This window comes from Nycticebus coucang, chromosome 24 (assembly GCF_027406575.1).
Source record: "Nycticebus coucang isolate mNycCou1 chromosome 24, mNycCou1.pri, whole genome shotgun sequence".
Classification (NCBI taxonomy): Eukaryota; Metazoa; Chordata; class Mammalia; order Primates; family Lorisidae; genus Nycticebus; species Nycticebus coucang.
This window is the reverse complement of record NC_069803.1, coordinates 6047149-6074965: the sequence shown is the minus strand read 5'-3', so window position 1 is coordinate 6074965 and position 27817 is coordinate 6047149. Positions and strand designations below refer to the sequence as shown.

The following is a 27817-nucleotide window of genomic DNA, read 5'->3' as shown; positions in this document are numbered from 1 at the left end:
CTAAAGTGGAAAAACAAAACAAGACAGAAAATGCCACAATTTTTAAGAAAAATGAGCGTGAGCTCATTCCTTTGTGGAAATGAAGAACAAGCCCTTGCTATTGTGCCACCAACACACATTGGTGTCTTGCGCCCAGCAACGTGTCACTGATTTATGTCGCCTCCCTGGCCCCCAGAAACGTTAGAGGTTGCAGCAGCTACTGTGGAGAAGTTTTTTTTTTTTTTTTCCCTATCTTATTTATTAAACTGTTCTACATTAGAAGCACTTAGCTCATCAAAAATGTTTTAAAGTTTCTCTAAGTGACAGAAGCATAAATCCAAATGCAATTTGTCACTTTTATAAGCTCAGAACATGCCAAACTGATTTCCTCATAAAGATCCTGCCATCCATTAACTGGATAAACTATTACAATGTTACAAATAAAAAAAATCTATAGTTAAGAGTCTACTAATGTGCTGATTGTTCTTAGACACAATTGGATTGATGGACCACAGTCAAGGCACTGTAAATATCATGTATATCAGAATATCTATTTATACACCACACCTCTATAACACCTCACTTATCCTATATCAATGTTTTACCGACTAGATATGGGGAGCCCAAAGGTAAATTTTCATCATACCTGTGGGTGCCAAGGGAGTAGGTGGTAGGGCCTGGCTAACATAAGGCAGCACAATTATTTTTTTTCCAGAGTCTCAATCTGCTGCCCTCTGTAGAGTGCTTTTGCATCATCGCTCACAGCAACCTCATAATCTCAGGCCTAAGTGATCCTCCTGCATCAACCTCCCTAGTAACTGGGAGTAGAGGTCCCCGCCACAAAGCCTGGCTAATTTTTCTATTTTTAATAGAGATAGGGTCTTGCTCTTGCTCAGGCTGCTCTCGAACTCGTGAGCTCAAACAGTCTTGCGTCTGTCTCCCAGCGTGGTAGGGTTACAGAGGTGAGCCGCTGTGCCCTGCCTGGTCACACAGATTGTGCAGTGAACATCACTAGGGGGCGTCACTGATATGGGGGAGGACAGGACTAATCTCCAGAGTTGTGCCAACGGTGGGCCTGGGTGTGACCACACTGATGAAACTGAGGGTCCTCAGATCTGCTTCTGAGAAACCCTCGCTCCTGCATCAGACACAGAATCCATCCTTGATGATCCATTTTTCACTTTGGACTTTCAGATCAGCTTGGAACTGAAGAAACATCCTCTAGCTAAGTATAAATTTGAAAATCACTGTGCTAACTGCTAAGTAAAAGAGATTTTTGAAGCTGAAGTGATTTTTTTCAGATTACTAAAGCTTTTCCTTGAATGTGCCAAAATTAACTACCAAGGGAAAAGAGAAGTTACCCCCAGTAAGACCTCTATAGTAAATAAACTGTGTTCTCTTCCAGTCTTTTTTGTATAAAGCACATGTATGTTTATAATTTTTTTTGTTTTACAAATTATGATAATATTGAACACATAATTTTATATTTGGACATGTATTATGAGCATTTTTATGTTTTCACTAGGTGAAATCCTAACTTCTAAAGCCTCTGTAACACTAAATCAATCGCGGAATCATGATTTATTTCAACAGAGCTCCATCAATTGGCATGTAGCTTCTTTATTTTTTTTTCCCACCAAAACCAATTTATTGTAGTTAAATCCTCACTTGCAGCCCTCATACTTACTTTTAGCAAATTCCTGAGATCATAATTACAAAAACAAATAGTATTACTATTTTCAAATCTGTCAGATGGAGGTAAGTGTTAGGAAGAAAATTGAAACAGGGAGGGGAGGGACTTACTCGTTTACTGACTGATCTCACCCTGTTGCCTGGGCTGGAGTGCAGTCATAGCTCACTGTAGCCTTGAACTCCTGGACTCAAGCGATCCTCCAGCCTCAGCCTCCCTCCCAAGTAGCTGAGATTACAGAGGAGCACCACCCTGTGGCCCGGGTTTACTTTTTCAAAAAGAGTAGTCAGGCCATGATATTTGACCTGAGACTCAAATGCAAAGTGGGGCTAAAGGATGAGGACTCCTGTGGGGAAGTCTTTTAGGGCAGAGGATTCAGCAGGTGTGAAAGCCCCAGGGTTGGAACTTGCTTTGAACTTGCCTAGGGCAAGACAGAGTCCATCAGAGTTGGAGCTGAATGAGCTGGGTTGCTGGGAAGGTCAGAGGTAGCTAAGTGAAAGAGGACTACACTACAGAAGGATGTTTTTAGCCTAGGGAAGGATTAGGGATTTTGTTCTAAATACAAGTCGTGGCCATTGAAGGATTATCAATCTAAAAAACAATCTGATCGGATCTCATTGTGGGGAATCACCAGCAGAGGCCAGAAAGGAAGCCGCAGATAGACAGGTTAAGAAGCTAAGGCCAAAGTCCAGGGAAGGACAGAAGGGAGGAGCAGTGTCTCAGCCAGGTTCCTGATGCTTATAACGAAGTGCTTGAAACTGGGTAATTATAAAGAAAGGAACTTATTTCTTACAGTTCTGGAGACTGCGAATCCCAGTGTTGAGAGAACATATCTGGGGAGAACATTTTGCTGGCAGGGATTGTGCAGAGTCCCCGTGCAGGTATATGCTGGGAGGGGCTGCCTGTGCTAATGCGCCAGCTCAGGGCTGTCTTCCTTCTCTTGTGAAGCCACCAGGTCCCCTCCCCTGGGAACCCATGAGCCTCTGCTTTCTTCCTCCATCACCTCTAAAGCCCCCCACCTCTCAGGACCGCCAGACTGAGGGTTAAATTTCAACACAAGCTTTGCTGTTCAAACTGCGCAGCAGAACAGGAGTAAGTGGGACGTCTCCTGGTCACTCCCAGTGAGGGACAGACTACTCAGATCACAACAGCGTGTGTGAGAGAGACATCGTAATCTGTGCCGTTTCAGATCATAAGATCTCACATTGTTCTAACTTCTTTATTTTTTATTTCTTTTAATTTTAATTTTTATTTATACATATACATGTGTTAATTAGGTTTCCATTATTTTGCCTTCACAAAATTAAAAAGACTTAAAATTTAATAACAATAACAATGTTTAAGATAAGGATTAGAAACAAAAAACTTGTAAAGAACTGAAAAGCTTCTGCACAGCTAAGGAGACAATAACCAAAGCAAAGAGACAACCTACACAATGGGAAAGGGTATTTGCATATTTTCAATCAGACAAAAGCTTGATAACTAGGATCTATAGAGAACTCAAATTAATCCACAGCAAAAAAGCCAACAATCCCATATATCAATGGGCAAGAGACATGAATAGAACTTTCTCTAAAGAGGACAGACGAATGGCTAACAAACACATGAAAAAATATTCATCATCTCTATATATTAGAGAAATGCAAATCAAAACAACCCTGAGATATCATCTAACCCCAGTGAGAATGGCCCACATCACAAAATCTCAAAACTGCAGATGCTGGCGTGGATGTGGAGAGAAGGGAACACTTTTACACTGCTGGTGGGACTGCAAACTAGTACAACCTTTCTGGAAGGAAGTATGGAGAAACCTCAAAGCACTCAAGCTAGACCTCCCATTTGATCCTGCAATCCCATTACTGGGCATCTACCCAGCAGGAAAAAAATCCTTTTATCATAAGGACACTTGTACTAGACTGTTTATTGCAGCTCAATTTATAATCACCAAAATGTGGAAACAGCCTAAAAGCCCACCAACCCAGGAATGGATTAACAAGCAAGCTGTGGTATATGTATACCATGGAATACTATTCAGCCATTAAAAAAAAATGGAGACTTTATATCCTTTGTATTAACCTGGATGGAAGTGGAAGACATTATTCTTAGTAAAGCATCACAAGACTGGAGAAGCATGAATCCTATGTACTCAATTTTGATATGAGGACAATTAATGACAATTAAGGTTATGGGGGGGGCAGAAAGAGGGATGGAGGGAGGGGGGTGGGACCTTGGTGTGTGTCACACTTTATGGGGGCAAGACATGATTGCAAGAGGGACTTTACCTAACAATTGCAATCAGTATAACCTGGCTTATTGTACCCTCAATGAATCCCCAACAATAAAAAAAAAAAAAAGAACGAACACAAATACATTCAGAAAAGGAATCAGACAACTGCTACATTGAAATATTAAGCAATAATAATGCAAAGAAAATAACATTTACATTGTCAAATAAGAGTATGTCTATTATAGAATGCTTTGACTCTGAGATTTAGTATGGAGTCATCAGTTAACAACTTCTTATTTTTTTTAAGCACCAAAAAACAGACAACTAATATTTATAAATAAAAGTAAAGGATAACTTCAAAAAAAAGAACATGCTAAATCTTCTAGACAATAGAAAAAGGAGAAATACATCAAAATCATTCTACTTGATCTGAGAACCCCTGATATTAAAGTTGGAGAAAATGTATTAGTATAAAGGAGAAATTACAAACATATGTCACTTATAAATGAGGATACAATATCCTAAACAACATATTAACATGTTGAGTTAAAAATTAATGTTTAAGTAATGTACTTTGGTCAAAATTAAAACCAATTTATATGAAAATTAGTCGCCATTTTCTTTTCTGTTCTTGTTCTTTTTTCTTTTTCCTTCTTTTCCTCTCCCTCAGCCCTTCCCTCCTTCTCTGTCTGCTCTCCTCTTCCCCCATGTCCCGCCATGTCATTAATTGTCATTAATTGTCTTCAAATCAAAATTGAGTACATAGGATTCATACTTCTCCACTCCTGTGATGCTTCACTAAGAATAATGTGTTCCACCTCCATCCAGGTTAGTACAAATGCTGGGAAATCTCCATTTTTATGGCTGAATAATATTCCATCGTATATATAGACCACAGCTTACTGATCCATTCCTGGGTTGAAGGACATTTAGGTTGTTTCCACATTTTGGCAGTTGTAAATTGGGCTGCGATAAACAGCTGATAGCCAGTAAATGTATATTTTTCAAAGGAATAAATGGATGGGTCTGGGAAATATGAAATGTTTTTCTAAATTTGTTTTATTTTTAATTATGAGTACATAATAGTTGTGTATATCTGTAGCATATGTGTCATATTTGATACAGGTATGAAATGTGTATTAATCAAATCAGGGTAATTGCGGTGTCCATCCCCTCAGGCATTTATTATTTTTTTATGTTAGGAACATTCCAATTCACTCCTTTAGTTAACACAGCGTACTGTAACTTATTATTGACTACAGTCAGTTTGTGGTGTCGTCAAATACCGCCCATTCTATCTAATTAACTATCTGTGCCCGTTGACCATCCCTACTTTGTTGCCCCTCCCCCAGCCCCTTCCCAGGCTCCGGGCACCATCATTCTACTCTCTGACTACATGAGATCAATTTCCCCACATGTACACGAGCGAGAACATGAGAGATTTGTGTTTCTGTGCTTGGCTTGAAATATGCAAAGTTAGCAGTGAGTAGAGGACATTGTGTCACAGGCGGGCAGACACTGTCCAGCTTTGTCAATCGGAGCAGTGCTGTTTGGGTCACGTCAGCACCTGCACTTCCAGGCTGTGTCCTGCTGATGTCCTCAGGAGTCACAGAGCTTGGTAGTGACAGCTGCTTTGCTTCAACTCTTCCTCATGTTCTCACATCTCTCTGGCTATTCTTCTTTTCTCCCATTGGCCTCCGCTGGAGTAAATGTGGAGGGTGATAAACGTTGGTATCTAAGCTCTCATTGATGGTGTGGGACTTGGGGTAGGCACTGAAGGATTATTATAGGTTCTCTTGTAAATAAATCCTTTTTTATAGAGACCAGCAAGTCATTATTAAACCAAATTGTTATATATAACTGATGATACTTTTTATTGGTGATAAATTAGACTTATTTAGATTTAAACACAAAATGAAATGAGTTGTCTTATTTTAAAAACCAACTTTCACTTAGCTGTCTTAATGGTGGGCAGAGTGTGACGAAATGCCTCCTGAGGTATGCACTTCTGTGGGAAGTGCGTGGTGTAGTCATAGCCATTGCTTTCTGTAATAAATTTCCATTTTTAACGCGTCTGTTAAATTACTGTGTTTTACATATGCTCATAACTAGAGCTAAGTAGTTATTGACAATTCAAGAGGTGTATCTAGTGCTACTAAGATGGTGCTGGAGAGTGGAGATGTTTAGCTGTGGACGCAGAGAACGAATGGGGAGGAACCCAGACCAGGGAACCGGGCCTGCTTCAGGAAGAGGACCGCAGGGTGGCGTCCCTCCACATGGGGAAGGGTGAAGACATAAGAAGCAGAAGGCTTCCGTCTGTGTCTTCCTTACTTGTTCAAGGAAAGGGAAGTAGGAGCAAGGACAGGATCAGAGATCTAGACAGAAGAAAACAGATTCTCCAGGAGCTGCATTAGGGGAAGACAAATCAGAGATTGGAATAGCGTATACCCAGAGGATGGAGGAGGTGGGCTCCTCTGGAAGGAAGGGGGCCTAACCCCAAGCCTGCATGTCTGGTAAATCATCAGAAGAAAATATAATCCATCACCATAGAAACTCGATGCCAAATCCAGAGAACACTGAGCTTTGAATTTGATGTACATGCCTCTGCGCAAATCTGTGTCACTTAGCCTTTATATGGTCTTACACCATTATTAAAACTTGTTTAAATGCAAAGTTATTGACTGAAACCCTTGTATAATGATATAATGTACTCTTAGCACAAAGTACAAATTCTGCCAGTTACGTGTTGATTTTCTGAGCTTCACTTTGGACCAATTATTGAAATATCATTGTTGTCATCTGAGTGGCAATCAAATGACCTAATTGCAGTCACCTCATTTCTCTCTTCCCTTGCGTTTTTAGAAAATGGGTCAGAGTGAATAGGGTATTTGGGTTCTTTTTCTGTTTGCAGCTTATTAACTTGAGTATCCATTTCCTGAAGATAACCAAACTTAGTGAATAAAATATGTGGCATAAAGGAGAAAATCATTGCTGCTTCTCCATGAGGTCAGACAATCAAGTTCTCAGACTCATTCTGAAAGGAGTGCTCCATACCTCATTGCCGAATATGACTACAGTCTCCTTCGGAGCACTCCACGGGCCGTCTGGTGACCATGGTTATATTCTGCAATGAGGTAGCACGTTTTCTAGGATGAGTTCATGAACTTAATTGTCCTCATGTATTCTAGGTATATTTCTATCCCACACTGCAGAACTGCTCACCTTCCAATTCTAAAAAAATGTTCTTGGTTTTTTTGTTTGTTTGCTTGTTTGTTTTTAATGGGTTGTAAATATTCCTCCTTCTGTAGGTGGAGTGGCTGAAAAATGAGGAGCCCATTGACTCAGAACAAGACGAGAACATCGACACCAGAGCCGACCATAACCTGATCATCAGGCAGGCCCGGCTCTCCGACTCCGGGAACTACACCTGCATGGCAGCCAACATAGTGGCGAAGAGGAGGAGCCTGTCAGCCACCGTGGTGGTCTACGGTAAGACCAGCCCAGCGGCCAGCAGTGGACGGGAGGCAGAGGCCGAGGGACATGTGCTTTATTAAAACTTTAGCCTTTAGCGCTGAGATCACCTGGGGGCATCACTGCCGTGCTCTGTGCCCCCCCAACTCAGCAGGCGAGAAGACACCCCTATTGCTATTAATGGGTTTGTTGTTCCAATATTGTGAGATAGTGACATTTCAGATCTCTCTCTTTTAAAAATAATAAAAAGGTGTTTATTTTCTTCCTTTGTGTTTATACTCAGAAAGAATTGAGATGGGCGACTTCTCCCCACCCCTTCCAAACCTCACACCTACCCTGATCTATCCCAGATCTGCTGTCAGGGAGTTTCCCTCCTCTATGTGAAATCCACCAAAAACAAACATTGTTATTCGCTGAATAGCTCAGGTATTATATCAAAGAAGTTCCCAGCTATTTAAGTAAAGGCCTCCCTGCCACAAGAGAAGAACCCTGGGATTTAGTTCTGAAGCACTTAAAGTGATAGAAATTCAAATGCTGATATTTTCTTTTTATACTCTGGATTTTCAAGTGCTTTAGTGGTCTGTTGATGAGTTCTTCCTGTTTCCCATAATTTCCCTGCAAAGTAAATTCTGCATTCCTCGATTGATTTCAGGTAAATAGACTGAGTGCTGAAAGAGGGGAGGCCTCTGTGGCCTCCTAAAGAGCAGCCAGTGGGGCTGCCCCGACTCCCAGCACCTGGCACAGTGGCTGGCACGTAGGAGGCAATCAGTAAAAACCTTTCTCCTCTTTTCTCCCCTCCCCATTTTTCTCTCTCAGTGAATGGAGGCTGGTCTTCCTGGACAGAGTGGTCAGCCTGCAATGTTCGCTGTGGTAGAGGATGGCAGAAACGCTCCCGGACCTGCACCAACCCAGCTCCTCTCAATGGTGGGGCGTTTTGTGAGGGGATGTCAGTGCAGAAAGTAACCTGCACTTCTCTCTGTCCTGGTGAGATATACGCAGATTCCCTTCCTCCTTCTGACCCACCAACACTCTCAAGCTGGTGTGAAACAGTCCATATAACCTTCTTTTCCAAAGTCACCCTCTCCCAAATTCTTAGAGTAGAGCCTTTATCCAAAGTGCTAACTTAGAAGTCATTGTAGTGGCAAGACATGGATGAAATACCTCTGTGCAATGTTTGGGGGTATTTTTTTTTTTTTAAAACCAGCAGGTGACACTGAACATACACATCAATAGACCAAATGGTGTGAAGTGTTGTTAGACTCCCAGAGTTTGGCTAGGCCACAGCATCCCCTTCTCCCCTGGGTTCTCCCATTCTGTAGCATATATGTTTATATTAGCAAGAAGTAGGTGTGTTGTCTTCAACAACAAAAGAGCAGGTACCAAAAATTTGACTCTTTGTCATTAGATACTATTCAGCTAGCCTGATATTAGCTTTTTATTTATTTATAAGACAATGGGCAGATTGTGCATTGTCTTAGCAGTCAGAATTTTACATTTGGTCTCTGCTTGCCTTCCTTCCTGAATAGAGAGAGAGCTCATTTACCAAATTTCGTAAGTTCTTTTGTTCATCCCTTATTGGCCATAACCCAGTTTATACGATGAGAAATAGATGAGATGGAAGATGACTTTCTTTAGGGAAAGCATATCCTTCCACTGAGAAATGAATTGATCCTGGGTCTCATGTGCATTACAGAATATTGCCTCCAAAGACACTGGACTAGAGCCTTGTGTCTTTAAAATTTCAAATTTAGTTCCACTGAATGTCAAGGTGAGACTCTCCCCAGCAGCATATTCTTAAAGTTTCATCTTGAACTCATATTCAATAAAATATTTACTGAGTGTTTACTATGCGCCAGGTACTGTGCAGGATACTTTTACACGTGCAGTGTCCTTTAACTCTGTGTTGTGAGATTGATTATCCTCAGTTCACAGGCATGGGAAAGGGAGGCTAAGTAACTTGCCCAGGGTCGCCCAGTCAAAAAGTTGATAGAACCAACCCAAGGGCTCAAACATAAATATGCTCCAAGTTCAGTATTTTCTGTGTTACCCTACTCTTGACTAATTGCTCTGGATTAAAAATTGCAATATCTTCAATAACCCACATAAGCAGGGTTGAACTATTCCTAGGAGATTGTGGGGCAATTGCCTCCAACATCTGCCATAATCTCTAGGGTTGCTTTTTAGTGGAATTGAATTCAGTTCCCTCATTTCTGCATACGGCAGCAATCCATGACCCAAGAAATTCTATTTGTGTAAGTCCTGGTGCCTTGGGGTTTGACTGACCTGTTTTAGTTTAATGCTATCAATATATTTGGGTTAACTTTGTACTGTTTTGGGGGCTTTCGGGTTTAAAGAGAGGTCATTTCATTCTCTGTTCTAAACTGTCAACCCATAAGGAAGACGCTGATTACCAGCAGTTAATGCTCATAGTTTATCTGTCCATCTGAGATGCATGGAAGACCGGGAAAGAAGGGATATTGACACCATTAGCCAACCCCAAGGTACTGGTAATTCAAATGCTTGCCTAAACTCCATAATCGGTCTTGTCCTGAAATAGCAAGGGAACAATGCCCTGCTTTTAGCCTGTCTGCGTGGAGAGAAGATAAATTGATATTTCATTTCTTGTCTTGGTGGTTATTTCTTTAAAATCCAGCTCTCAGAACAACAGCAGTCCTGAGGTGAGTCTCCTGATGGTCACTCAAGTCTTTCTAATGATGTTTCTTTTGTTTCCCTTTAAAGTGGACGGGAGCTGGGAGGTGTGGAGTGAATGGTCAGTCTGCAGTCCCGAGTGTGAACATCTGCGGATCCGGGAGTGCACCGCGCCAGCTCCGAGGAACGGGGGCAGGTTCTGCGAAGGCCTAAGCCAGGAATCTGAGAATTGCACAGATGGACTCTGCATCCTAGGTAACACCTTCTGTTTAACATCTTCAGTGTTTTTTCACGATACCCACAATATTCTGGGGTCTCGAGAAAAAATGCCATAGCCATTAATGTGGTTAAATACGTCAGCAGAAAGACAACTGCAAAAGCCAAGAGCAAAAACAGAAAAGTTGGAGGAAAAGTATAAGAAAAGCAAACAAAGATATTGTTCGTAGAGATGGTGTAAATTTCAGTATTCTGTCCCTATAAGTTCTATAAATGTGTATATTTACCAACCTGGATAAATAAGGTTTTATAAAAAATAAATAATTGAAGGAGTACGTTAGACTGTTGTTTTAGGAGCTGCCACTTTTAAGTTTGGTGAAATTCTGGTGCTTACATTTCTCTCAAGAATTTTGCAGCACAATAAAGCATTTAATAGATTGTACGAGGCCCTACTTGCGTCCAGAGATGTGTATTGCGACTGTCACCTTACAAAGGGCGAGGAGAGGAGGCGTGATAACTTGAGGGGGTGGCTTTGTGTAACTGTGGTCTGACAGAGTAGGAAGCAGAATATTAATTTCAAAACTCCCATGCCTTTGATCTAGTTTGAGATTTTATTATTACCGTCTCCAAGTGACCACCTGGTTTAGCAGGTAGGGGGGAGTATCAGAGAGAGTCAGAGAGAGACAGGTTATAATTGTGGTGCTGCCACTCTTTTTATTGTAACTCTGAAGCAAGTTGCTTAACTTCTCTGACTACAGGTGCCATATGTGATACCTGCTTTAGGTCATTGTCAAGGGTGAATGATAAAGAGCTCATCTGAGTGTTTCCTGATGAAAAGCAGATGTTGAGTGGAAGTCCCTGTCCCACTGGCCCGCTGAGATGAACTCTAAGGTGTATTGATTCTGCCGGGGTCTGTAAACGTGAAACCGAAAACATGCTCATTCTTTGAAACTCAGTTCCCTTCTGAGAAAATTCCTGGGTAAATAATCCACAGAAAGTACCATAGCTCAATCGTGTGTGATCTCTTCAGAGATACGTGTCACTTTTTATTTGGCAAGAGGACAGTAAGGAGGAGACATCCAAGTTGGACTTGTTTTTCTGCATCAAAATGACTAGGGACCCTTGAAGACAAGCACCAGCTAACTGTTGGACTTTCAAACTCAATCTGTGTGGTTAGTCATTGGTTACAATGGGCGATTCACAGAAAGCAGTACGTACTATAGCCTATGGTTTCTACAGTCGGTAGTACTGAGAGTGCCCTGCCAATGTCAGAAACATTGCCTGGGGCTGTAACAGAAGACAACCAAGGCCTTTTCTGGATGACCACTGCCCATTTGTTGTCTATGGCAAACATATCTTGCTCTGTAAACCTATATCTTGCTCTTATTCTGTAAACCTACCTTTCTCTTTCTCAGTAAACTTTGTTTAACAGTAAAAAACAAAAACACCTGACAGCCTAGCCATCAGGTTGAAGTTGACTGTGTTCTCCAATAAATACACACCAACCACTTGTCTTCTTTGGAATGCATCCCCGTCCCACTTCCTACTAACATAAGGATACTGAACACAGACTCAGTAGCAAGATGTTTAAGGAACTGTGTTTCTGACCATCCTTGAATGCCACCAGAGTTCTCTGAAACATACCTTTGAGATGTGTCTGTGTTTTTGTTTGTTTGGTTTGTTTGTTTGTTTGTATTTTATGTTGAGACAGAGTCTCACTGTGTCATACTCAGAAGAGTGCCGTAACATCACAGCTCACAGCAACCTCAAACTCCTGGGCTTAAGTGATTCTCTTGCCTCAGCCTCCCAAGTAGCTGGGACTACAGGTGTAGCCACAATGCCCAGCTGTTTTTTTGTTGCAGTTGTCATTGTTGTTTAGCTGGCCTGGGCTGGGTTCAAACCCACCAGCCTCGGTGCATGTGGCTGGTGCCGTAACCACTGTGCTACCACTGGCCAAGATGTGTCTGTGTTTGAGCATGCTTTTATTTCTTCTATAGAAAAAATACGAAACTACTCATGTCTGACAAAAGCCACATGTGGCCAGTGTTCACAGGAAGGGCTTTATTCAGTAAACCAATGAATAGCTTATAGCACCACCACATGCTGATGGCTGGGAAAGGTTTGAAGAAAGAATTTGAATTTTACAAGTGTCTGTGTATCTGTGATGGTTAATTTTATGTGTTAATTTGCCTGAGTCATGGGGTGCCTACATGTTTAAGTTAATAACAGTTTTTCATTGATACAGGCCATATTTTTAAATTTAGACAGCAGGAATTGTGGATGTCATATATCCTCTACAGAACATGACAGTGTAACTATTTGGTTACTGGTTAAACTTTAGATCATCATACTATTAATCTTCACTATCAACCACAGATTAGACTTACACTTGGTCTTCAATCTTAATTGACTAAGGCTTAGTCTAAGAGTTACATATTGAAGAGAGACAATGGTTATCTCTTAATGTAAGAAAGAATTGTTATCTCATATGTGAATGGTATTTATTTGCACTTGAATATCTAACTGACTAAGAGTTCTGTTCAGGGCTGGAAGATTTTGTCAGCACTGAGAGTGCAGTGGCCAGCCTCGCTTCCAAGCACAAAATCAAGGTGCTGTGTTAATTAGGGTTCTCCAGAGAAACAGAACAGTGGAGCACGCATACACATTCAGAAAGCGTACAATGGAGAGCTACTGGGAAATGTCTGTTATAAAAATTGGCTCCTGTGATTCTGAAGTCTGGCAGGTCCAGAATCTACAGAGCCAATGTCCCAGTTCAGGTCCAGAGGTTGTCAGGTTGCCATAAGCCAGGAAGACCTTATGGCCCAGTTTGAAGGTTGTTAGGAAGGAGAATTCCCTACTATTCGGGGAGATCAGAACGAGGCCCACCCATATGTTGCTTAGATCAGTTTTATTCGGTTTGACAATTTTTTTTTTTTTTTTTTTTTGAGACAGAGTCTTGCTCTGTTTCTGTAGGTGGAGTGCAGTGACATCATCACAGCTCACTGCAACCTCAGACTGCTGGCCTCTAGCAGTCCTCCTGCCTCAGCCTCCAAGGTAGCTGAGACTATAGGAGGTATATGACACCATACTTGACTAATTTTCCTTTTTTATATTATTTTTATTTTTATTTTACTAGAGACAGGGGCTTGCTGTTACTCAGGCTGATCTCAAACACCTGACCCCAAGCAGTCCTCCTGTCTTGGCCTCTCAGAGTGCCAGGATTACAGGCGTGAGCCACTGCACCTGGCCTCATGTACTGAATTAAATGTGAATTGCATCCAAAAACACCCTGACGGAAAAACCTAAAATAATGTGTGACCAATATCTGGGCACTCCATGGCCTAGTCAAATTTACATGTAGAATTAACCATCACAAAAGCATATGTACTTGGGAAATTCAGAAAGCTTAGTTCTTTCTGTTTGTATTTTCATACAGTGGAAATAAAATAGCTACAAAGACAGTAAGGCTTGGAATGTGTTCAATGTAGGAGGTAAGATCTCTGTTAAATCCCTCCATGAGCTGAAAATACTACGTGAGCCTTTTCTTTCTACTTGATCCATTTGTTTCTTTCCTTTTCTACTTACCCACGTTTTTTTAACCTTCATAGTATGCATATTAGTGTATCTTTCAAATGTGATTGAAAACTTCTGATGACCCTGTGACTAAGCTTTTTGAGGGAGAAAGGGTAAAGTCTGAAATTATAGCAATGATTGGGATGTATTTGCATGTCAGTGGGAAAGGGGTGTGTTTGTAAGAGCCTGACTCCAGGATGTGTTATTCTGTCATTTTACACAGAGAGTGGCTACCATGTCCACAAATATGAATATCATTTTACTGTCTCTGCAGGAAGCAGTGACAGCAGTCCAGTTAACCGATGCCAGCATCCCTCTGTGCTTCTCACTGGTACTCTGTCGGAGCGCTCTTGGTGAAAATAGCTGTGCTCTCAGGGTAGAGCGCCAGTGAATGCTATCTTTGATTAAAATAGCATTTGGCAACAGCTTTATGGAGCAGTATAGCTTTGTTGAAGGATCTAGGTCATGTTACAATTTGGGAATTTCCTTCATCCTAATTTTTTTCTTTTATGCCAAACATGACCCCAAAGCAATTCTTTAATTCCCGCCTTCTCGTGGAGCTTTAACAATGACATTGCTTGGCTCTTGGCTGACCTATAATTCTTGGGTTTTATTAGCCTTCAACAAAGCATCTGGGTTTCCTACGTTGTCCCCGAGGGTTGCATTTCTCCTAAAGATGGAGCTGCCAGCTCTGAACGATCACTTTAATATTTGGGTATGATTGCTGCTTGGTCGGTTATGACTGGGGCACAGGACCCCCAGTGTTATGCTATCACAGATGGCCACACCTAAATGCTCCCAACAAGAAAATAAATGGTGCTAAGCTGGTGAGAGTAAGATTGGCAACTTTTGCCTACAGTGGTGAGTCCAAGGATCCAAATTGCAAGCATAAACCAAACATTCCATGTCTTTCTACTCAAACAGTGCTTTTCTAAAGAAAAAAAAAAAGATAATTACTGTTGTAACTGTTAAGAAACAGGAACTGTGGATGTGTGTTTCCTGAGCTTGAACACCAGAATCCCGTAGTTTTCTGACTGTTGTCCCGTTTCCTTCTGTGCTCTGAGAGTCACAGCCAGAGGCCGATGTTTGATCCTGAGGAATAGGGAGAGCCACTCCCCTGTCTTTACCCCAGCAGATAGAAAGCCGAGGGCGTTGGCCTGAGACTACATGGGTCTTCTTCAGAGAGGGTTACTACCTAGCTGTGTAGAGAGAGGAAATCCAGAGAGATGCCCCAGGGAACTGAAAGAGGAACTCTTCTTTTTTTTTTTTTTTGTAGAGACAGAGTCTCACTGTACCTCCCTCGGGTAGAGTGCTGTGGCATCACAGCTCACAGCAACCTCTAACTCTTGGGCTTACGCGATTCTCTTGCCTCAGCCTCCCGAGCAGCTGGGACTACAGGCGCCCGCCATACCCCGCCCGGCTATTTTTTGGTTGCAGTTCAGCCGGGGCCGGGTTTGAACCCGCCACCCTCTAATAATCTAACCACATTGTCCATTGAATGATCTGCTTTGACTGACCCAGAACAAGCCCCTGAGGTGAACTTGTAATCACCTGATGGGGACACTGCCTTGTTAAGCACATTCTCTGGGACAATTCCAAGCCTCACTGTTACCCATTACAGTAATCACCTGGGTCCCTTCCCTGTGTTTCCTGAGATGCTGAATAGGAGAAATTTTGTTCTGGAGATAGCGCTGTGCATCTAAAATAACTCTGCTACTTGTTTGCTAGTGGTTTTATAGAATACCTATTTTTTATATAGGATTACAAAGAACAGGTGTCCCTTTACCAAAACAAAAACCTGTCAATTCCTTTCTTTGGGCAAAGAGTCAAGAATATTTGACTCATTCTTAAACTTTTTGTTGGATAAGTTCATATTTCAGAACAAGCTGCAATGCACAATTGCCTAATTATAGCATAAGCTCTCCTTAGCCCAGAAATGAAAATGGCATCAGCAAGACAACATCGTAGCACAGTGCCTTCTTATGCTGTCACAAAGCATCTTAACTGACAATTCTTCCAAGTGGTTTTAATGTATAGTACATAGTAGGTGCTCCTTTTACGTAAAGATTTTTCCCAGGAAAACCTAATAGCCTCTTTTCTGCCTGACAGACAGTTGATGAATCCAGAGCTGCCTTCATGTATACAGCATTGCAAATGTGGATATAATATCATAGACCCACAGGAGTAATAAGAATGTAGATTTTGGCACATATGGTGTCATTAACTGCTTAACAACAATCTCTCCCCCATGCCCCAGTAAACACTTCGCCATTACGGGACCCAGTAAGACCACCAGTGAGTAACAAGCTTTAACGAGACAGACTGGAGTGGCTCAAGACTAAAGTTTCACGCTTAATTAAAAAAGAAAATAAAGGGGAGCTAGCTTAATACTCATGTAGCATAGTGGAGGCTTTTTTTTTTAATTTTACAAAGCTAAAGCTGTCATTTTTGCTGTCAACAATAAGTGTTGCACTCACGCCATATCCTAGTGGAACTGAGGGCAGCGAGGATACAGAATAAAATCTGTGCAACAAGTTCCCATGATGCGGTTCCTTGTTATGCATCTACTCTGGACATTTTTATTTGTATGCCTTTCTAATAAAAAGATAAAGACATCTGATTTTTTGTTTAACAGAATCTCCCTTCTAATTGAAGGTTGGCCTCAATCCATTGGTCCATGATTGATATGTATTTCATAAGCTATTAAAAAAAATCTGTGGTCCTTCTTATTAACCAGCTCCAAAACACGTATGTCATCCTGGAAACTTTCCTTTCATCACCGTCTTCTCCTCTGTTTCCTCGTGGTTCTGTGTGTACGTAGTCCTGGCAGAGTAGCCTAGGCAGGAATTGCTTTCCCAGCTCATAGACCTCAAGGCAATTATTCTACTTGTCTCCCTCTTTTTCTGCTTCATCTACTTTTCCTCCCAACATATTTCAGTATGTGTTTTTCCACTATGCTTACGTTCTTTTCATTTTCTTTTTTTGTTTTGTTTTATTCTTTTGGTTTTAGATTTTGGGTTTTGTGTTTTTTTTTCTTTTTTATGCTTTCACTCTCTTGGTGAAATTAGACAGGAAGTGATGTGTTGTGCTTTAAAAACTTAATCTCTGGAAAGCCATTTACTTCAGGCACATCTTGTTAACTTTGTTCATTTTATGAGAGGAATCAAAAACACCAACACTGTAAGCAGGACGGACTCTAAAACTAAATTTGAGCAGCTGGAGAGCAGGATACAGGTACCTCCAGATCACATTAAGAAGACAAAAGCAAAGTAAAAAACACAACAAAAACCCAAGGAAAGTAAACAAACAAATAATAACAGGTCCCTGTGTCCATGTAAATAGGAGCCCCAAGTCTGTTAGAAAGCTTAAAAGCATTTCTTAAGGAAGTGAAATTTTAGTCATAGAACCAGATGGTGGGTGAGAAGGCAAATCCATTTCAAAGAAGAGAGTTTTTGTGGATGGCATCCCCAAGAAGCCCATGCAGGCAGAGCCTCTGAACTAGGGAGTGTTTGAGCACAGAGGTTGAGCATCAAAGATAACACCTTTAACACTGACAAGTGCAGATTCTTATTCAGGGTGATGCTTGACAAGAGCCTGATCATGGAGGGTGACAAATGTAAGGGCAAAAAACTTTCCAGAGAACATTTCACAGTTCTGCTTTGCATCAGATCAACTGAGACATGCCATCAATTGTAGGAGAACCTACAATAACCTAACAGTCCATGACAAAATTTTCCATATCCCTCCTTAGAACTTGTGAGTAGCTGAACGAACTGCCCTCCATCATCCAGCCCTCTGCCTTGCTGGTGGGATTCAGTGTTGAGAAGGGGACAGACCAGGTGACCTATAAGGTCCTAACCAGTTCCAAAATTCTACGAGTCCATCTAGTACAGCAGTTCTCAACCTGTGGATCGCAACCCCTTTTGGGGTCGAATGACCCTTTCCCAGCAGTCGCCTAAATACATTCTGCAGATCAGATATTTATATTACAATTCATAACAGTAGCAAAATTATAGTTAAGAAGTAGCAACGAAAATAATTTTATGGTTAGGGGTTACCACAACATGAGGAACTGTATTAAAGGGTCACAGCATTAGGAAGTTTGAGAACCACTGACCTAGTAGTTAAAAATCACTCAAGAAGGTGGCTCAGGAGAAGGAAACAGGATGACTAGGGGGCCCAGATGAACCGCAGCAGGGAAGGTCAGTCCTCACTGCCCCAGGAGAGGGATTTACAGGCCTCCCTCGATGAAAGAAACACTGTGTTCCAACATCTGGGCAGAAAGTAATTTTATAAGGCAAATCTTAATTTGTCAACACAAATTCAAAAATTGTTCCTCATTGAACCAAACAAGGACATACACGTACTAAATCGGGAAGCCTCCCGCAGACCCCAGGACCACATGCTGTTGCTCACCATTCTGCAACAGTGATTTGGGGCACACTCAACACTACTCTTTTTCCACATTCCCACATCCCAAATCCCAAAATGGGCAATCGTGCTATAATTTTTTTTCAATATTTTTTCAGCAGTTAATAGATTTGGCTGTTAGTAATTAACGATCTCCAAAGTGGTGAGGAATTTTTGAAAATTTAGGTTTGCTGTCATCTAAAGCAGACTTTCCCGGATTCATTTGTTCTATGAGTTGCAAATGCTACATTTTTAGTGTAATTAGTCAAGGATTCCACAGTACAAAACCCTGGATAAGAAATATTAGTCTGTACCAGAGAAAGATTTAATGTCTGACATCATAGAGTAGTTGGGCTATAAAAGAAGTGGCAAGAGCCCTGTCAGGGAAGTGATTTAAAACTGAGTCATCTACTCTTGTAAAAAAAATTCAGTGGCCTCCAGCATGTGCTGCACAAACCACATTAATAGAAATAAGGGAAGCCTCTTTGTTTTTGATTCCACCTTTTCTCTTTAAATTACAAGTTAAGTAACGTGTCTCTTCAAGATCATTGCAAAAGATGATTTGTAGGCTTGGCGCCCATAGCACACTGGTTACAGTGCCAGCCACATGCACCAAGGCTGGTGGGTTTGAACCCGGCCCAGGCCAGCTAAACAACAATGACAACTGCAACAAAAAATAGCCAGGCATTGTGGCAGGCACCTGTAGTCCCAGTTACTTGGGAGGCTGAGGGAAGAGAATTGCTTAAGCCCAAGAGTTGGAGGTTGCTGTGAGCTACCAAGGGTGACATAGTGAGATTCTATCTCAAAAAAGGAAAGAAAAAAGGTGATGCAAAAAGTGAAGATGATAGTAGCATCATCAACAGACATTACTGTTAACCCCACCTTCCCCTCCGCCAGAGTGTCAGTGGGGTGACACTGGACACCTGGTCTCACTTCCGTGTGTTTAGTACAGGACAGTGTCAGTGTTTAGTGGAATGGGAAACAGCCATGGTCACTTAGGAAGATACCCTGAGTAGTAACCAGCTCTGAAACCAGGACTCAGGAGTCACAGCTCCCTGTGCAGGTGTTTTGTTAACTAGCAGGCGACCTTGAGCAAATCTTGCAATTATGTACTTTATGTCCACATCTAATATCAGGACGTTGAGCAAAGTTTCATTCCAGCTTTAAAACTTGAAATCATTGTAATTTAATGTCTTCAAAGTAGTTTCCATGTATGCAGAGGGAGCCAGAAAGTGCAGACGCATTTTAAGAAAGAAAAAACTGTTTTAAATTTGTTATACTCAATAGATAGCTTGTCCATTGTGGCTCGTATCTCTCGTGTCAGAAGTCAGACCTGACTTGAGTATTATTGCAATTTTAATAAGTTTTTTCCATTCTTAAAATGTATATATACCTTTTTTGTCACCCTCAGTATATACACACATGTAGAAAATATATATATTACTACATATCCATAATATGGAAATAATACCGCTGACATTTCAGTGCTTTCAGAATATATGTTTTTTAACCCATTTGGGGGGGGTTATTTTAATTCAATCACACTTGAAATTAACCGTTTGAGTGATGAAGGCAACTTTACCCCAACAAAAGAAGTAGCGTCATCTAGTGACAGACGTATCCAGTCCAGCCTCTTCAGCATTTATTTAGCTACAATGTTCTAGGAATTCATTCAAAACACAGGACAGTTATGGACCTGGACTTACAATGCTTATGATTGGAACTATAAACAGTGAATAAGGCACAGCAGCACTGTTTCATTGGACAAATTTTCATTAAGTACCTACTATGTTCTATTTCCCATTCTAGGTATTAAGAATACCTAAACAGGACAGATGTAGACTCTCAACAGTTTGATCTATAATGGCGTATAAATGCGTGGCTAACATGAGGGCTGGGAGGCTGAATGAAACAGTTGGAAGTCAAGGGTCCTCAATACCCAGCTTCCCTTTAAGCATTTTTTATAAGATAGGACCGATCGCCTGTATACATAAGTTGTTAAGTGTTTTTTTAGCAATGAGGAAACAATCGTTATTAACAAATACCCTCCTAAATCTCACCCCCACCATCCATTCCCTGCCCAGACATCCCTGGGACCCAGCAACCAAAGGGCTAACCCTGGACACAACGGGAAGCTGCCGTGACCTTGTGTCAAGACTGGCACTTACAGATGGGAGTTCTTTTTTCCAACTTACTGAGTTATAATCAGTAATTAAAAATTGTATATATGTTATGTAAGTTATCTAGCTTGATGATTTGATACATGTATACTTGTGAAATATTCACAACAACCAAAATAATTACAACAACCAAAATAATTAGCCTGCCCCTCATAAAGCATCTGCTGGTATTTTTCTTTCTTTCCTTGCGTGTGTGTATGGTGAGAACACTTAAAACTCTGCCCTCTTCACAGATTTCACATATGCAGTACAGTGTTAACTGTAGTCACATTGTTGCTCATTGAGTCTCCAGAACTTCTTCATCCTACATGATTAAACTTTATTCCCTTTAACTGACATCCTATCTCCTGCCCAGCCCCGGGCAGCCACCAGTCTACTCCGCATTGCTGGGAATTCAGCGTTTTATTCCTCGTGTAAGTGATTCCAGGCAGGATTTGTCTTTCCACCACTGGCTTATTTTACTTAGCATAATATCCTCCAGATTCACACAGGTTGTCACAAATGGCAAGTTTTCCTTCTTTTCTAAGGCTGAATAATATTTCATTGTGTATATAAACTACATTTTCTTTATCCATTTATCCATCAACAAGTATTTAGGTCATTTCCATATCTTTGCTATTGTGAATAATGCTGAATTAAACATGAGAGTGAAGATACCTCTTCAATATACTGATGTTTTAAAATAATTTTTAAATATTGTGAGTATCACTCCTGCCTTAATGTAAGTGATTGTCATGACAGTAAATGCTTCCGTAAGCTTGAACCGTAGACCCTGGGCATTTTCATTCAGTTTTGAATCTATGCAGTGTATGTTTCTGTTGTGGGTGAAAGCTAGGGAATCAAAGAAGAGGAATTTATCGGATAGAAAAGGGACTTTAGTGTGTATTGTCCCTTGGAGCAGATTTGGAATCATTGCATTTTATCACTTTGAGGCTAATTTCTGATAAGAGAAGGTTTTGTAGACACATGCTGAATGGTGTTTGCAGCAGCCCAAGAACACATTTTACTCTGTATATTCATCACAAAACAAACACACAAGGAATCGGTAGGAATGGATAGACTGTAACAAAATTGGCATCAAATCTAGAAATTTCCATGATTGCTGGTTGCAGTGGCTCACATCTGTCATCCCAGCATTTTGGAAGGCTGAGGCTAGAGGATCACTTGAGGCCAGGAGTTTGAGACCAGCCTGGGCACTATATCAAGACAAAATATTTACCTGGGCATGGTGGCACATCCCTGAGCTACTCAGGAAGCTAAGGCAGAAGGATCACTCAAGCCCAAGAGTTAGAGGCTGCAGTGAGCTGCCCTGACACCACTGTACTCCAGTCTGGGCAACAGACTGAGATTGGTCTCTTTCAAAAAATAATTTCTTTTTTTTTTTTTTTTAAGTTTTTGGCCGGGGCTGGGTTTGAACCCACCACCTCCGGCATATGGGGCCGATGCCCTACTCCTTTGAGCCATAGGCGCTGCCCCTGCCCCTTTTTTTAAATTTAAATTCTTGAGCTCAAAACTAAAACACACAAATGCCACTTGTGATCTTGGAGCTTGGTTGTTATGGACACTTGTTTATCTTAGTTCCTGGATGTAAGGGGGGGAGGGACTATATCTCCTAAAGGTACCCCCGTCACGTGCTTTCACTAAGGGCAATTCTAGAAGTTCGTTGTCCTCACAAGCGACATCCAGGAGCCGTTTGTTGGCTTAACGTAGTTAAAATGAAGAGATCTTGAACAATGGGTAGAAGATAGCAATAGAAATATTTTTCAGGGCGGCGCCTGTGGCTCAGTCGGTAAGGCGCCGGCCCCATATGCCGAGGGTGGCGGGTTCAAACCCAGCCCCGGCCAAACTGCAACCAAAAAATAGCTGGGCGTTGTGGCGGGCGCCTGTAGTCCCAGCTGCTCGGGAGGCTGAGGCAAGAGAATCGCTTAAGCCCAGGAGTTGGAGGTTGCTGTGAGCTGTGTGAGGCCACGGCACTCTACCAAGGGCCATAAAGTGAGACTCTGTCTCTACAAAAAAAAAAAAAAAAAAAAAAAAGAAATATTTTTCACTTACTAATGTATGGGTTTTATTTAGTTTTGTGTTTTTGCCATTGAGCCCTGGATTTCCATTTATTACACAGACTTCTCTGGGAAAATGAGTGATTTCTCTAACAGCCATCACCACGTGGAAAACTCAGGGCGCCATATCTAAACCTCACTCTCTGAGCTTGTCCTCCATGGACGTGCTCAGATTGCATTTTAAAAGGGGTGATACATCTTGTGATATCCGTCCAGGTGGGGAAGCTGGCAGAGTAGAGTGGGAGTAAGGAGGTAAGAATTGAACTAACCCCTAACAGGTGGATAAATATGGTCTCTGAAGCATCATTTCTGGGCAAGATCTTTAAAAATGGACTGAAAAGAAAAATGCAGTGAAGAAATTAAAAACCAGTGAGAACGAGATGTCCGTTGTATTTTTATGCTCTTTCTGAATTTCTGCACTTGTGATCACTGAAACAGCTTTAGGATGTGTACGAGAGCTAGCGGTTGTGTCTTCAAGTTCTACTACCTAGGTGAACTTTCAACACCCAGAGGAGATTAGCATCCCCACTTGTCATCCTCAGCGTCTGGCTCACATACTCAGGCGCAGTGGTGTTGCCAATGCAGAGCAGGCCTCGTGTCTGTCTAATTATCCTCTATTGCTAACTCAAGGCTGATCTGCTAGGCCCTGGGATTTCCTGCAGCCTTGGATGGCATTCAGAGGGCATAACACTGGCTCTTAATTATTTCTAGTTATGGGGGAAAAGGGAAAGCATGAATAAACGAAATCCACTGATAATCAATAACCTCAGTCTCTTTTCTACCAATCAGCAAATATTCAAGGAAATAGCTTTTAATTTTGTCCCCCCCCCCCCATTTCTCTTGCTGTGATGCTGTGGTTGTGATGTCACATGAACTAATCATTTAACTATGAGTTACATGTGACGGCACCATAACTGATAGTTGATAGTGATTACAGAAGTATAAAATATGTCAAGCTGACATTTATGAATTAATTAGTTTTTGTGACTACATTGTGTTTTAGTGACTATGAGTAAGGCATACTATTCAGGGAGAGGAGCAACCCCTGTGAATGGACTAACTGCCAGTGATCTCATGAAGGAACTGAAACTGATTTGTGTCACAGAGCCAGGACAATCTATATAGGGAGTCTGGAGGGAGAAGAGCAGAAAGCTTTGAGATGAGACTGGAGTGTCAATAGGTTTATATGAGTCGTGCGTGGATTTGTGTTGATCTGGCATGGCAGGACCGATTAATATAAGACGAGAAAGGTGGGCCAGCAGGTGTGATGTTTTGGAGGCGATTGGAATCATGGGAGATAGTTGGGTGCTGATACTGGAGAATTATTTTAACAAACAAAGAATTGGCCGGAGAGCAGAAAAGACTAATTCCACAGACTTCCAGAATCCATTGCTAAATAATTTAAGAGTTGCAAAGAATGTGAAGGATATATTAAAGCAGTTAACACATATCTTTTTGGGATGAGAAGGGTTTCCAAGCATATGAAGTAGGAAATAATAAAAATGGTCTTTGGAGACTAAAATAGAGGAAATGATGGTCCAGTGAAATAAAAGAATAGTAAACACAGACTGTAACGATATATTTGAATTGCTGCCTGAGAAAAGGGTTGCAGGTCCAGTGGGTGTTTAGTCTGCAATTAGCAGCCTTGTGCCTGAGTCTTTAAAATGGCATAGACTTGGGTATCAAATATGTCTGTGCAGTGTCCAAAACCAAGAGGTGGAGGTTTCAAGTAATCACAACCCACAGCTTCTGAGGAATGGCATGGCCACCTTTCTAGGGCCCCTGCTTTGTGGTTGGAGGTTGAACCCCTCGGTTCCCATGAGCTTTCTCCCCTCAGGCCTGCACGCAGCTGGCCACGTTTATACTCTGGTGGAGGCTGGATGTGGGTGGGGTAGGTGGGTGCAATTCTGAATAACTCCTAAGAACAATGGATACCATGGAAATGCTTTAGGAACAGCAGATATTTTTTTAAAAAGGAAGCCAGAAATTAAAGTGAAAAAGAAATGAATAAAAAATACATTGTTCTCTCTTACTTGTACAAATCTATACCTACCTCACACACACAGGCAGACACAGAGCAATGTTTAGTTTTTGTGACTACCTTGCAGAAGTAAGTGGCAAAAGCAGATTGCTGGGTAATCTGTAAGATAGTCCCATGTTTCTATCAATGAAAATGATGAATTACTAGCAATCTCATGTAGTTTCATGGTAATTTATGTGTTTATCCATAGGCATGGCTAATAATATATATAAAACTTCTTAAAAAAAAACCTAGACTTGTCTATACAACTTAACATTGATAGTCGTTACCTCTTAATGGTGGAATTATGTTTTTTTTTTTCTTTTCCCTTTGTGCTTGTATTTTTTATTTTGGATGCAATAACTACTTCGTAACCATAAATAATAAAAATGATTTTCAAAGATAACATGACAGTTGAAAACACTATTAAAATTATTTTAAAACACTTTTGCATCTTTAACTTATAAATGCACAAAGAAAGATTCTAAGGTTGACTTATAATTACTCTTTGCCAATTTCTATTTACCCAGAAGGTACTTCTCAGTATGGTTAGACCCTGGGAAAACTGCTGTGATTTTCTGAACTAGGGCTCAGCTGTTACTGGCTCAAAGTTGTAATATTTGTCTGTCTGCAAGATATAGAAGGGACCCTTCTGGGCTCATCTGTATACCATAGCTACCCCAAGGCCCCTTCGGGAGGCAGAGACTAAAGTTGACCACACAGAATCCTAGCGTTGTTGCCAAGAAGAGATCCTAATCACAAAAACACAAACTGCAATTAATCAGGATCTTTTGGAGTGGGGCCCAGGCTTGGGTATTTGTTTAAAAAGCTCCCCAGGCGATTCTAATATGCAGCCAGCATTAAGAACCATAGCCCTAATGGATTAATTTACTAAGGGGTCGTTTGAACTTGGCCTTTGGAGAGAGGTAAAATTAAAGTAGAGAGGATTTGGTTGACCAAGGCCAAGTTGTTGCATCACCCTTAGCTTTGTGAGGAAATGATTATGCAAACAGAATAAAAGAGCATTGAGTGTGGAGTGGGCAGTTCTTGCAAAGTTAGTGAGGTCAGTGGGTAGCCCTCTCTTGCATTCGTAGTAGAACAATCTTGAATCAGAGATTTCTCGTTGGGAAAACGCTCTATGCTGGCAGCTTGCTGTCAGGGTACTGTTATTTCACAAAATACAGCAGAACCCAACTTTGATGCTGGTGCCAGGGGATCAGAGGCCTCCAGCCTTTTCCATACAAGGCTGCATGCTGACACAGAAGACGCGCTGGACCTTCACATGAGAAATCCCGCCGTAGAACAACAGCCCTTTGAATAATTTTTACTCTGCTTTAGGAAATCATTTTGAATGAATTTTTTTCTGGAATGTCTTTGGCGACTGTTCAGCATATTTGCATTGGGTGAAAGCAACCCTAGGGGCCTCCAGTCCCTGCCTTTCTTAAGTTTTACCTCACCTTGGACTCAAAACAGCAGAGACCAAAACAAGACTTAAGTTTAACTTGGGTTCAAGTAGCCCCGAAATTCACTGGAATTTCTGATTTGGGTGTACGACGCACCTTCAGGCAGCAGCCACACATGTCATCATCAACATGTTAGAATTATATCATTAGGTGCCGTTTGTTGCATTGATCGATGCCAAACATCCTCTAGCTTTATGTTTCTCAGCTTCCTCCTCAGTAACAACCTTCAAGGGCACTTTTATTCCCATTTTACTGCAAAGAACACTGAGGTCACACAGAACGTGGACAACTGAAGATTAAATCCAGTTCTGATCCCGAGAGTCTGCCCTGACTCCACGGTGCCACGTTGCCAGTAACAGGGCTCGAGAGCTGCCCTGTGTCCCCTCCTCACCTGCCTTCTCCGTCCCCTGAGCATGATGCTGGGCTTCTCAGCCACGTTCACATTCTGCCTTCAGATCTGTACCCAACAGAACTCTCCTCTGATTTTTTTCAGAGCCTGGCTGTATTAGATTTGGTTTTCTGAGGAGTGGTTATACATCTCACCTGTTTTTAATGGAGTTTCATTTTGCTACCCAGCGTAATCTTCATTCCTGTGGTTCAGAAGGAAGGAAATACTGTTGGGCTCCAGAGCTCCAGATAGGTGTTCTGCCATCTCCTTGGGTCAATGTGGCCAGGCATCACTCCAGAGGTCAGCCGGGCCAGCCCGCATTGCTGTGCCCATGCCAAAGGCCTCCCCATACGGTGCAGTAAGCAAAAACTGAAGTTTGGTTAAAACCTCCAAAGTCCTTTTCCTCTGATTCTTGAATGCATTAGCATCTGGACTTTGAGAGGTACCACCTGCTCTCAGGAAAGCCTGTGGGGTTGAATTTGTACAGTAAGGGGAATGTAAGTGTTCTCTGTTTTAAGAAACCTGATGGTGTAGAAATCTGCTTATGATCATATAAATCTGAACAAATTGTTGTCTCTTAGGAGGAATTCTCATTTTATTTTTTTAATTTAATTTTTTTTTTTTTTTTGAGACAGCCTTACTCTGCGCCCTGCATAGAGTGCTGTGTCATCACAGCTCACAGCAACCTCCAACTCCTGGGCTCAAGTGATGCTTTTACCTCAGCCTTCCAAGTATCTGGGACTATAGTGTCCTCTAGGACATCAGCTAGCTTTTCTATTTTTAGTACAGACAAGGTCTCACTCTTGCTTAGGCTGGTCTCCTACTCCTGAGCTCAGGCAATCCATCTGCCTTGGCCTCCCAGAGTGCTAGGATTACAGGCATGAACCACCCCACCTGGCCTGGAGTTTTCATTTTAAAGAATTGCCAGAAATTTCCCATCTCATTTTTCACCACCATTAAAAAAAAAAAAAGAAAAGAAAAGAAAAAGGTGGCCCATTTGGAAGTATGTGCTCTACACAGGCCTTTATTTATTTATTTATTTATTTTGAGACAGACTCTCACTATGTCACCCTCGGTAGAATGCTGTGGCATCATAGCTCACAGCCACCTCAAATTCTTGGGCTCAAGCAATTCTCTTGCCTCAGCCTCCCAAGTAGCTGGGACTACAGGTGCCCAGCACAATGCTGGGCTGTTTTATGTTTTTGTTTTTTTTTTTTGAGACGGGGGTCTCACTCTGGCTCAGGCTGGTCTGGAACTGGTGAGCTCAGGCAATCCACCCACCTTGGCCTTCCAGAGTGCTAGGATTACAGGCGTGAGCCGCCACACCCAGCCTACACAGGACTTTTAAAAACTAGTTCCATAGGAATCAGCAAAATACACAAAAACTGTATTTAAAAACACACAGCATTTACATACTACAGAGGCATTCTGTGAAAATCACTGTTAAATGCAGAAGTAGGTTAGGAAATGGAAGATTTCTGTGGAGAACTCAGA

General features: G+C 41.6%; 1 protein-coding gene across 7 annotated transcripts in view; it reads left to right on the top strand.

Moving 5' to 3' along the window:
* The window catches only part of UNC5D (unc-5 netrin receptor D), a 647952-nt gene that overhangs the window by 518105 nt on the left and 102030 nt on the right, over positions 1-27817 (top strand). For 5 of the 7 annotated variants that reach the window (XR_008377393.1, XM_053578669.1, XM_053578671.1 and 2 more), the window contains exons 5-7: positions 7205-7385; positions 8184-8351; positions 10107-10271. Coding sequence is in view for 6 of the 7 variants with exons in the window: in XM_053578669.1 (XP_053434644.1) it covers positions 7205-7385; positions 8184-8351; positions 10107-10271 (514 nt within the window). In the remaining variant the exon portion in view is untranslated. The remainder of the gene's footprint in view (positions 1-7204; positions 7386-8183; positions 8352-10106; positions 10272-27817) is intronic. The other 2 variants (XM_053578673.1, XM_053578672.1) reach the window with 1 other exon arrangement.